We start from the raw sequence: 12,826 nt of genomic DNA, 5'->3' as shown, positions 1-12,826 counted from the left end.
GGCAAAGCATACATAATGATATAATAATGTATATATGTATGATAATGTATATAATAATGATGCAGCATGGCAAAGCATACATAACTCTGCTTGCTGAAAGTATCCAGTGTGCACTAATTAAGAACATTTATCTTAAAATACTTGAAGCATTGGTTGAGTCAATTTTATCAGTATTAAGACAATGTATTGGAATTCAGTTTTTGCTTGTGGAAATGGGTCCAACAGCTGTCAGTCTGGCATCTTCTGCATGTCCATCTATATTTTAAAAGTGTTATGAAAGTGGCCTCAAAAACTATTTGTGTGGTAAATATCTATCAATAGTTTACTTTTAAGTGAATGCTGCTATAGCTTTTATTTTGGTTATGATTCAGTTTTCGATATATTTCCTGGGAATAGAGAAGCTCTTTGGAATTCATAGTAGTATAAGCTGAAACTGACAAACAGTATGAAAAGCAAGATGTTTCTAATTTGTCCACAGCTAGAGATACTGTGGGGAATTCAACAACTAAGAGTAGATATTTATAAGTCATAAGGTAGAATGCTTTTGTTGAATAATAAATCACACATATACTTAAAACTGTAGTTGACAAAATTCTTTTATTGTTGTTGCTTTACTGTTTTGAGCAGTTTTTTTTAATGTGTGAAAGCAGCTTCAAGACAGAGTAATCCGTCTTTTGTAAATGACAACTGTATGGTAGAATAAAGCCCTACCTTATGGAAAAGTGGCCAGACTGCTTTTGCTGCTCCTAAGAGAAGTTGGAAGTTAGATGAAGGTAAGCCATCTCAGAAGAGGTATGAGGAGCTATACCTGACCTATGTGTTAAGGCCATTCTTCTAAGAGGATTTGAAGCAAAGCTTCCTACCATTATTGAAAATACTTGAAATGATGAAGGGAACCCAGGTCCAGCTGACTGTGCAGGGAAGCGTTGAGAGAAAGACCTGTGTCAGGTTTGTGGATAAAGTTTCCTGCTTTTATTTAAAAAAAGGGAATATAGAAAATAGACCGGACTTCTTTGGAGTTGAATGGGACACTGGGGAAAAAAAAAAGGAAAAAAAAAAAAGGTGGTTTCCAGATAAAATATTCAGAATAATTTGAGGGTTTGGTTAGAAATGTGATTGATATGTCAGGTTGCTTCAATCAGCAAACAAAGAAATTAACTTCACCTTGATGCCTGATTTCTCTCTCTCAGTGCAGCAAAGCACCTTTTTTGGTTGTTTTTTTTTTTGGTCAGGTCTATTTTAAACCAAGCATAAAGCTTTGAGAAGATCAGAATTGAGAGTCTGAACAAAGCACTTTTTTTGTTTTAAGCAACAACAGAAAAACGGTGACTTAAAGTATTAGTTTTGACAGCTCTTTAGCTTTGTTTTCTGAGGAGATTGTATTTAATACGATCATGCTTTCTACTAGAAGTTTCTACCCCTTTATCCACTGACATTAGTTAATCAAAACTCCAAATATAATTAATTTCTTAGAATCATAGAATTATTATGGTTGCAAAAGACCTCCAAGATCTTAAAGTCCAATCTTTGAATGATCACCACCAATCAACTAAACCATCTCCTTCTCCTCTTCTTGAAAATCAGCAGCTGGATTAAAAAACAAAAAAGTCCCAGGTCCCCAGTGTATTGCTGTCCTAGGAAGGGGAACACAAGACTCCTTTGGTGACTTCATGGCATCTAAAGCAAATCTTCCCCACGTCCTGCCTTTCTCTGCTTTGCCTCTTGAGAGAGGTCAAGGTACAGCCCCCAGGGTAGAAATCACTTTAAGTTGCCATAAACATGGAAGCATCTAACTAGCCAGTCTGTTTCTTGTGCGTGGCTAACTCAACCTCGCTGTGTTTTCTTCAGGGTAAAGTCAGATAGATGGTGGATGTGGATACAACTAAAGCAGCTGTTGTCTCAGTGTATCAAGTTGCATTTCTGTAAAAGTGAAAGTTAATGTAAATGAAATCCATAAACAATACTAAAGTTGGAGGTATTTCAATGCCTAGAGAAGAACAGAGATATTACAGTTTATTCCTACTCACAGTAATGCTAATGACAAGTTTCACATTCATGTCAGCTGAGTGTGTTCAAGATCCCTGGGAATATTAGGACTCTGATATAAGCAATGAAGTATACCAGTGGAAACTTTGAGGATACATGAAACAAAAATCACAAGAAATGTGTAAAACACAACCAAGAGTTTAGGAGGTTTTGACTGTGGCATGTGTGTACGTGAAAGTATCTGATTTATTAGCAAAACTACTGGATCACAGAGCAGGGAAATAATCACTCCGTGGGTTTTGGTGAGCATAGCCCTAGCTGATACTTAAGGAAGTAGGCAAAGAAATATTTTAAGTTTAGAGAACACGTGTTCAAAATTGGGGAAAGTTCGTGGAATTTTTCATCTAAGAAAAATTACATAATCAGCAATGATTGATGGGATGTCTTTGTTAGTGCCAAATTTGATACAAGTGCATGCAAATCAGCTCTTATGGTAATAGCCACAGGGAGATACTGTTGTGAAAAATACTTCATTACCTATTGACATTTTAAGCAATTTGGACTTGATGCACTAATAGTTTCAAGTTACTAACATACTTCACTTTCTAATGTCAATTACAAAAAAAAAAAAAAAAAGAAAAAAGAAAAAAAACCCAAAAAAAGGGTAATCCCCTGCTCAGTTTCTGCTTTATTCACTTGTACAAGAGAACCAAAGGTTAGGAAGGGGAAGAGCCTGTAGCAGGCTGGTGTGTACTGTTCAGAAGGCTGGATTTCCAGCCTGACTCACTGATTTCGAAGGTCTTTTCCAACGTAGTTGATTCTGTGATTCTGTCTTAAAAAATTAATGTTTCACCATTTTTTAATGAAGTGAAAAAAGTTGGGAGGCTTAGGTGATCTGCATGCCAGGGCCTACCCAAAGAACTCCTCTCAGAGGCCGATGGAGCATGTGGGATCCCAGCCTTGCCCCGGCTCCCGCAGAGGAGGGATGTGAATCATGATTTGCGTCTCTACTGAAGAGCCCTGACCTCTGGAGGGGCTGGAGGGCTGTTACTGCCGCATCAGGGAGCGGCGGGAGGTGCCTTCCAGGCCCCCGCCACCGAACGCCCGGAGAACCTGGTCTCGCCTTCTCCCGGCTGCCGGGGTGCGGTGCGGTGCGGGGTGCGGTACGGAGTGCTTTGCGGTGCGGTGCGGTGCGGGGTGCGGTACGGAGTGCTTTGCGGTGCGGTGCGGTGCGGGGTGCGGTATGGAGTGCTTTGCGGTGCGGTGCGGGGTGCGGTGCGGGGTGCGGTGCGGTGCGGGGTACGGTACGGAGTGCTTTGCGGTGCGGTGCGGTGCGGGGTGCGGTACGGAGTGCTTTGCGGTGCGGTGCGGGGTGCGGTACGGAGTGCTTTGCGGTGCGGTGCGGGGTGCGGTACGGAGTGCTTTGCGGTGCGGTGCGGTGCGGTGCGGGGTGCGGTACGGAGTGCTTTGCGGTGCGGTGCGGGATGGGCTGGCGCCCCCGGCCTGGCTCCACTAGGTGGCAGGATGCCGAAGGGCTCCTCGCTGCTGTCCTGGAGCCCGGGCGGATTTAGCCCTGCCTCTATTGTCTGAGGACATGATAAAATGCGGACAGTTTCCTGGAGTCCTGCCTGCTCCGCGTTTCGTACTGGTTTTGTCATTAATAAAACAGAATCGGGACGGTTTCGAGGGAGGTCTGAGACACAAAGGAGCCCGGTGCGGTGACAGGGTAAGAGGCCACTTGGCTGCCGGCAATGTACGAGAGAAAATTGCCGAGGCAAAGAGAAATTCTTTATGAAAGCACAGCGGGGTGTTGCGAGAAACGGTGAAATAAAAAGTGTCTGCAAACTTTGCAGAGAGTAACAGCTGGTTAACTGGTAGCGCAAGCTATAGGTCCGTAGAAAAGTGCATTCGCTTCTTTACAGAACCAGCTCGGAGGGCAACGACTGCATGATTAAGAAAGCATGGCCTTTTCCATCCTTTTTTTTTTAAGTTACAGAAATGAAAGGATACTGGAGTGTGTAACTATCAAAATAAAGCATAAAAAAGAATTAAATCTTATGCAGAATTAAGTCACGTGGGGTTTTTTCTACTTCTTGTCATCTTTGTCTCTTTCAAGTATTCTTTCTACTGTGCACTATGAGAGCAGTGATTTTGTTTGTATGACACACGGATAAAGCTTCAGAAACAGCCTTAGTGTTAAATCTGGGTGTTTGGGCTAAACTTACTAAAGACATCAGTTCCCATTCCTCTCGGTTCAGGTACGGGCCTGACAGAGAACTTGAAAAACTGAAGCAAGTATATTTTAAAGTGGGTATGATCGCGCTTGTCCTGCACCCTTCCCTGGGCTGACCGCCCGCCCTCTGCCTCAAGCCCCTGTGCCGCTGCGCTCGCCCGCGGGACCGCGCACAGGCGTAGTGCCGGTGGACGGGGGCTTCTGGCCCGGGGTACCCACCAAGGCCAAACCCCACTAAAGCCGGCCCCAGCTCCCGCGGGTCGCGGTGGGGTGCAAGCAGGCGCCCTGTGTGCTAGGACGGGCTGTGCGGTGAGGAGCTGCGCGCTCGGGAGGGCAGGGGGGTCTCCGTGCCCCGACGGGGCTGTCCTCACTGCGCTGTCCCCGTTGCGCTGTCTCCCCTGCCCTGGAGCGAGAGCAGAATGCCCGTCTGGAGGGTTGGTTTCCTCGCCTCGGCACTTGGTCAGGAGAGGGGCTTAGTGCTGGGGACCGGTCGGGGACCCGTAGTGGGGCGACTCGGGAAGCTGAGTCGGCAGGTGGAGGTAACGGGCTGGGCAAGAGCTGTCGGGGAGCCGGGGAGGAGAGGGTGCGGGGGGAGCGGCGGGGCGCGCCCGGTGCGCGGTGCTGGGCGCGGCGGGGAGGCGGGGGAGGAGCGGCGGCGGCGGCAGCGCACGGGCTGTAGCCCCAGCCCGCCCGCCTTTGAACCGGGGCAAAGCAGAGGCGGAGAGAGGGGCCGGGGCAGGAGGCGGACGGTGACATCAGAGCGGCCGGGCGGATAAGGTGGGAGAGCCGAAGGAGCGGAGTGGGCGAGTGAGGCGTCAGTGATTAGCGGCTGCGTCGGGTGCCCGCTCACCGCACCTCACCGCATCTCACGGCACCTCACCATGCAGAGGTCTCCCCTGGAGAAGGCGAACATCTTCTCCAAACTTTTCTTCAGGTGGGAGCCCCGGCGCGGCGGGACGCGTACGGGCGGGGTCAGCGGGCCGGGCTGGGCAGCGGCGGCGCGGGGAGCTCCGCGGGGGCTCCGCGCCCCCCGCCCAGCCCACTTGGCGGAGAAGGGAACCGAGCACTGGGCTCCAGGTAGCTCTGGAAAGGTCTGTGGGGAGAGTGGTGGGAGTCTCGCTTGTTGATCAGATCACTCTTTTTTTTGTCGTTGTTGCTGGGGTTTTAGCACCGGGAATGGGCTCTGCCAGGTGTCATAAACCTTCACTGGACCCGGACAGATGAATTTATGACATAATTTGAGCAACCTTTGGTAAATTGCTCAACTAGTTAATCTGTTATTTCACTGTAAACTTTGAGAACCCAGTGGAGTGGTAGGGAGCAGAGGGGAAATGCTCTCAGAACAAGGATTCCTTCTGTTTCGTTCTTTGGGTGTTTAGCATTTGCTCAGTGTGCGAGTGTAATATACGATCTTACTGGAAACAATTCCTTGTAAGCCTTGAAAATATTCTCTTACCAGCAAACTTCCTAGTGCCTTTTCTTTCTAAAAACTTCAAACAAAAAGAGAAGGAGCCAATACCAGTGCCTGGGCACAATGTAATTTGTAAGACAGTATGGAAGCCTGAATGCGTCTTATGTGACATGGCTAGAAATGACACTGTGGACCTGAAAGAGGAAATAATCTTTTTGGCAGTGGCCCACACACCAGTGGTTTTGCAAGAGTACTGGTTCCCCCTTTTGTTACTAGAGGGTCTTTTGCATGCCAGGGAAGGGAGGGAGGAAATCTTGTGTAAGATGTGAATATGGTGACTGAAATGAGAGCACATGGTATAAAACTATAACATTGTTAAGAGGTCTCTGCCTCAGAAACGGAGGGCTTTTATCTCACTTATAAATCCTTTTGGGATAGCTTTCAGCAGGTTGATCTGTATGGTTTTTAAAGTTTCTTAAGGAAGGGAGTCTGTATGAGTCACTGTTCACCTGCCTCCCGCCCTCTGGCTCATTTTAGCCAGCTGTGATAGAGGGGAATGATCCCAAATACAGCCTGTTCCTAAAGTTTTACAAACATCCAGGTAAAGGTAATGATCTTATAGGTGTTATCCAATGGTGTTGCAGTGAGAAAGAAGCCATGCTTGCCATCAAATAGTGTTAGAGCCAGGGAGTGTTGATGATGGGAGTGTAAGCAATTACAAATTCTCCATGAAAGATGCTTCAGTCAGTGCTCCTGTCAAGTACAAAACAAATCTGTAGGAAATAAGTCTGTACATTAATTTAATTGCTCAAGGGGCCACTCGCTCCATTTAATTTTATTTATTTATAAAACTTCTATCAGAGTAGTGTTCTCCTAGAACCTGTGATGCCGGAGGTGTGAAGAAAAAAACCCCAATAAGATAAAGCAAATATATTTCTGATTCCTACCACAGTGAAAGTTTCCATGTCTGAAACCAGATGCAGTTCATGCTCATTAAGTACATAATTAACCATCCTCAGGCCTGAGCTCATCTTTTAAATCACAATCTTTAAGTCCGTTAAATGGTGTTTTAATCATGCTTATCATGCGTGATGCATTATATTGTACCAGCTATCGGCCGCATGACTGTAACCAAAGTGATAATAGTAAAGTATATAAAGTTAAGGAGATGTTCATGATGAATATTAACTAGAGCAGAGAAATGGAAAAAAGATGTATAGGGAGAGATTGCTTTCTTCAATTATAATGAAATAATTGCTTTCAACTACAACACAGTACATGTTTCAGTGAAGTGACATTTATAAGAGACTGCTATGCGTTTATGTGTGAAGTACCAATTGGAATATAGTGTGGTAAGTTGAAGATCATGTTAGCACAAGTGATGTTAAAGTATTAGCTATTATTATTCAGGAAGTCTTGCTGATAAATACAAAATTACTATTTAATATTGTATGAGTTGTTACCTGCTGTAGGTGTGTAAACCTATTGGCAAAGTTTTATTGCTTCATAATGTATCCTAGTTGGACTGGAGAGATAGGTTTAAATGTGTTAAAGTTAGAACATAGGTCTTTGCTCATAACTGAATAATTTAGACATGTTTCAGTATTTTTTGTGCCTTCTTTCTTAATTCTTTATGCAAAAAAAAAAGTGGGAAGATTTCTTGGTATACAAAGAGTAGTATCTTATAGAAAATGGTTTCTTTTTGTAGTATTTCCAAGATTAACAATACTACTGGGACAAAACAAAGAATTTCTAGAAGTGGTCATGATAGAAAGTATTTAAAATTAGAAATTAACTAATTTTAAACTGTTTTGGTTTAAAAACTGAGCTTTGGAGGTTAAGAAATGAGGTGTGAAAACAAGTGGTTTGAGATCTTCTGTTAGGGTGACACTTAGAAAACACTGAGGTTTCAGAGGGTTTTTTGTGTTTTGTTGTATTTTCCTTATTACATTTTCAGAGTTGATCCCTTTTGTTCCCTACCACATGCATGACATTTTTTCTGTGCATTGGCAACTTTTTACCTTGCCTAAAGAAAACAGTTTTATGTTTCGCTTCATATTCATTGTGAAACTTCAGTTTTGTCTTTATAACCTTTACTTAGTTTCTTTCAGAATTTCGGAGTTTTGCACGGTCAAGGCCATACCTTTTGTCACAAACAATATCAGACTGCTTTGCAATCATCTGGTTTTTATTGAAGATTAACTGAGATCAGGAAGTCTTTTTGATTAATCAATTTTTATCTGAGAACTGGCACACAGAATTATTGCTGGAGTTTCAGAAATGGCTGCAACTATGGGACAATACTGACTTTATTACTTTTCTTTTACATGCAAATTTAGATATTTAAATACAAGTTCTCAAAAAGTAATCTTTGTGCTCGTGTCCGACTCTTTAAGTATATACTTTTGCTTTGGTACCTATCAAATGTCACAACCCTTGGCAAGACCTAGTGCTTTAGTGCCTGATTCATTATTAAATCCAAATGGGAAATACAAACTAAGCCAGCTTTTTTGTCAAGTCTTCTCATTGATTTAGTCAGTCAGATCTGCTCTAGTTACTTCTTTCTTTCCAAACCAGAGAAAAAGGAATCTGCCACCTTTTTAAACAGCTGTCCAGTGGTTCCTAGAACAATTTGACCAGTAGGGGATAAATGTTGGATTCATCCTTCTGCCCTGTGTGTGTTGTGAGGGTTAGGTAGAGGAATTCAGTTCTACACTTCACCTCTTCTAGGAAGACCAAGTGTTACCAGTGTTTGGCAGTGAAGGTGTTTTAGTTCTCTATCTCTGGCTCAGCTACTCCTTTTAGAGCATAAATCAAGAGTGACTCTGTACTCTACTGAATAAGAAACTTCTTTACAAGTCCTGATTCCTGGTCTGAGACTTCTTATGAAGTCTGTTAGTAACTTTTAAGGTGGATAACAGAATTCAGGACTTCAACCATAGGCTACAGTAATGTTATTCTACCACTCTTTCTAGCTTAATTCAGCCACAGTTGCAAGTTTAAGGGTGCCTCATACAAGATAGTTTCTGGTTTGAAAAGGCATTGTCATGAGAGTTAAATTGATTCCTTTCAGAGAGAGTAACTAAAGCTGGACTTTCCCTAGGCAGTCCCTATCCTTGAAATGAGTATCTTAGAATTTTATGCCAAAAAATTACTTAGGATTTTGATTCTTGAACTGAGAAGGATTTATGTGTTTTCCTTGAGAAGTTTGGGATCTGTACTGAAATTTCCTCCTGAAACTGTCTTGAGTTCCTAAAAGTCCCAGATTTTGTATAGGAAGCTTAAAGGCCTAATTCAGGTCTATAAATTTCACTCTGGAGGGCAGGTGTCTGGAAATTGTCATAACCAATATATATATTTGGAGCATCCCTTATCAATACCTAGCTGTCGCAGTTTGCTCATCTTTCCTCTTTGAATAAGGAGCCTCTGTGTACAGTAGCAGGTGGCTCGAATTGCCCAGGTTTATGCCTCAGTTGCTGGGGCAGTCAACTTAAACACTTATACAAGGCAATTTTTCTGTAGTGGTTCTTAAGGTCCTGTATGTGTCTAGCCCTGATGAGCTGCCTTTCACTGATCCCAGGCCATCATAAGTCCTGGCTGTGAGTGATAACCAAGAGCAGCTGCAGCACAGATTATGACCCCGTGAGGCTGCCTGATCATTTGTCTGCTGCCATAAATGGACCCTGGAGACCTGCTGGTCTGCCAGCCCTTCAGACCTGTCTAAAACAGCAAGGTGTCAGTGCTTCTGAAAATCAGATGGTTCAAAGATGTGCATGCAAGTTTTGGACTACTTTTGAAAATTTGACTTGTATTGCTATTTCCAAGGTAAAATATGCAACTTGAAGTGAGCTGGAGAAAGGATTCTGAGTCTCCTACACTTCAAGTAATTTCAGTCAGAGGAACACTTTCTTTAAAAATAAGGATAAATTTTGTCCTTGGCTCAGCCTGATACTGCATTTTTGGTCTAATGACCAAAAGTGCAAATCCTGCATAGCACAGGTACCTTCTCTGGCTGCTTTATAACTCTAAAGCAGAGATGCCTACATTAAGTTGCATCTGATTTCTGATATATTTAAAGTCTGTTTTCTTCCTGCAGGAGGAAGAGCCAGTATCTTGATACAAAAAATGAATTATCAAGCATTTGACATATTTGCAGACCTGTCTGTACCTTGTTATTTTCTACATGCTTATTTGATTTTGGTGAGATAGAAAGTAATCTATCCAAATCCTTAAAATCAATTAAAAAATATTTAATACTGTAGGCAATGACATGGTTAGTAGTTTTATTATCTGATTTGTACGGGCTTCTAAATGCACTAGCAGAAATTTTAAGTCCACTGTACTAAGCAAAATATTTGATAAGGAAGTCTGTTTTGAAGGTCTTGAAGTCTAAGCGGATAGCATGGGTTAAAGGATGCGTTAAAAAGAAGTATCCTTACCAGTTCTGTAGAGAAGAAAGTGAAGTATACAAGGATTGTGATTTGTCCTAGAAGCATTTGGTGGAGTCAGTGCAGTCTGCCTGAGATCTCTTGTCCAGAACTTTGATTAACAAGGATATTTCTGGTGTGACAAACTAATTACAGAATATTTCTGCAGTGAACAATTATCACCTCTCTCATACTGAAGAATCTTAGTCTCTGAATACCCACATTTTTTGATATGCTAAATTTCAAAGTGGTGATAACAGTGTGACTTATTGCAAGAGGGTTCTACAGGTTGCTGTTATCCTGGTTTATGTTTTTTTCTCATTACCCAACCCCAGCTTTGCAGCACAGGTGTGTAGGTATAGTTGTTGTGGAGGCAGGATGATGCCAACTTGACATCTGGGTAATAAAGTGTTACGTTATGTGTTCTGAAATTAGTAAATTAAAGGTGAAAATTAACTAATACATAGGAAGACTCATTGAAAACACTTCTCCAGATTTTGCCATGTGAACTTGTAGATGCAGTTCATTTGCCTCCCATGAGAGTGGGGGTACACCTGGGTGAGATTAGCAAGAACTTAGAGGCTGCATATCACTCCCTCTCTTATAAGCAAAAGGATCTGCATGAGCATTTTCAGTCAGCAAATAGCTAACCCAAGGCTGCATTGTCATGAAGCTCCTCAAATTAGGAGAGAATCAGTAGGTGTTTAAGACATATTTTGAAACAGCATTGTTTTTCAATGGAAACCAGAAGCCTCGTGCCTGCCAGATGTGGGTAGGCAGCCTTCCTTCAGGAGAGGATAGGCGGGAGGGGGGATTGATCCTGAAAGGCAGTGCTGGGGGTGGCCTGTTGCAATACAAATGTCTTGACTTCATGGCAAGGTTGTGTCTTAGGAGAAAATCCTAAGTGACAGCTGGTAAAGGTACTTGGTTTTAGGTATGTTCCCGTATTTTAATGTTGGTATTTGTCCTTTAATTTTCCCTCCAGCTTTCAAAATAAAGGATGTGAACCTTTGTTGTATTTGACTCATTTTGATATTTCACTTTAACCTTCACTTTAACTCATTTTAAAGTTAATTTGTAAATTCTGGAATGCTTTTATTTCTCTAGAGGTAGTAAATAGAAAGAAAACAAAATCACAAAGCTCGCCCCAATGTTTCTTTGCTCAAAGCCCAAGACTGCTTTAATAATCAGAAGGTATGAGGCATTTTCTCATTAATTTGCAAGGATCATGCTGAGGAATAGCATTGTCGAAAACCAGGATACAGAGAAAATGGGGAAGAGCAAGTAGTAAGAGAAGCAGCACCTAATTCAGGATTGATTCCATACTACTCTAGTGGCAATTTAGATTTTGATAGTTGGTATTAAAATTAAATAAAATGCGACTGTGTTCATCTGTTTCTTTATCCTGACCACATATCAGTCATTGGGGCTGGAACTAATTATAGTTTTGGAAAGGGCCATTTCACCTGATATGCAACTCTATGCTATTTTATTATGAAATGTATGTAAAAAAATGCATGGCCAGCACAGAGAAGTGCTAAATTGGCTGAAATTTGTTGCTATCACTTAGTGACATATCTGGGAGATTTTAATATTAAATCATGAATAGCACTGTTCTGCAACAGTTTTGCTGATGCAAACTTTCTGTAATGTTCCTTGTTCTTTCAAAGGACTAGGAGAAAAGAAATCTCTCTAATTCTTGCTGTGGGATATATAAGTGAGAAAAAGAGCAAAGAAACATCTTCTCCTAGCCAGTCTAACTATAGGTATATGCTGAAACAGCCTTGCAAACCTTGTTCATAGCACATCATCACCACTGTTACTTTGTTAGCTTCATTAAAGAAATACTTGAAGTATATCTTACACTTTACTTTGGTACCTAAACAATTGACAGATTTCAATACAGTTAATGTATTGTCCTTCCATCTTGCACAACCTAACCCCTCACATGCTTTGTTTTCTTTCAAAAATAGCTCTCAGTACTTCTGCAAACTGGAATATTTTTACCACCTTACTAGTTGTAAAGAAAAAGTATTGAATTTCTGCTAAAAAAAGCATTTAGAGATAATAATTTGAAAAAGTGGCGCTTCACAAAAACTGGGCATGAAAGGCAAGCCTTCCCCTAGAATTGCTATGGTGTAATCCCAATTAAGATTTGCTATTGAAATCCTGGGGTTTCAGCAGAACATTGATTATTCTTAAAATGGTGCTGCTCACAGCTGGTGGCAGAGTCAATAACATTGCAGATAAATATTTTCCATGTCAACTAACACCTCTTGGGGAAGATTTGTTTATTAGTGAAGAAATTAAAATCTTAATTTTTGTGATCTGGGGGAAAACAACAACAACAACAAAGCAGAAATTAGTAGGGTCTGCATTTACCTTTTGTTCTTGAAACCCTGCAATAATTATGTTTAAATATTAAACTGTATTGCATTTTTTTTGTTTATAAAGGGGAAAATGCTAAAGATTTAATATAGTTTTCAGAATCTATAACTTGCTGTTTCAGTAGGTTACTTTTCAAAACAAAATAACCGCAACCCTACTCTGTTGAGGGTTACCAAGGAGCAGGAATAAGGCTGTGGTACCTGGCAGTTGTGCTCCATGGGCATGCTGACTCATCCTAGCTGTTAGCAAGGATCACAAAAAGCCAGGGTCACCTTTTACAGCTGCATTACAGGATGCTCTGAGAAGACAGCTGGTGGTGCAGACACTCTTCTGGAGAAACAGTTTTGGGTGTAGTAGAGCTGCCACTTCCAGTATAAAGTA

The 12,826-nt window shown here is 42.0% G+C and overlaps 1 protein-coding gene across 1 annotated transcript in view; it reads left to right on the top strand.

Moving 5' to 3' along the window:
* The first annotated feature begins 4,954 nt into the window (after nt 1-4,954).
* Nucleotides 4,955-12,826, top strand: part of CFTR (CF transmembrane conductance regulator) — an 86,994-nt gene continuing 79,122 nt past the window's right edge. Inside the window, exon 1 of the mRNA XM_085042625.1 lies at nt 4,955-5,153. Coding sequence (XP_084898751.1) covers nt 5,101-5,153 — 53 coding nt within the window. The 5' untranslated portion in view covers nt 4,955-5,100. The remainder of the gene's footprint in view (nt 5,154-12,826) is intronic.

The sequence above is a fragment of the Lichenostomus cassidix genome, chromosome 1Aa, assembly GCF_008360975.1.
Source record: "Lichenostomus cassidix isolate B80296 chromosome 1Aa, HeHo_3.0, whole genome shotgun sequence".
Lineage (NCBI taxonomy): Eukaryota > Metazoa > Chordata > Aves > Passeriformes > Meliphagidae > Lichenostomus > Lichenostomus cassidix.
Note: the sequence above shows the minus strand (reverse complement) of the source record. Positions and strands in the feature narration are given on the sequence as shown.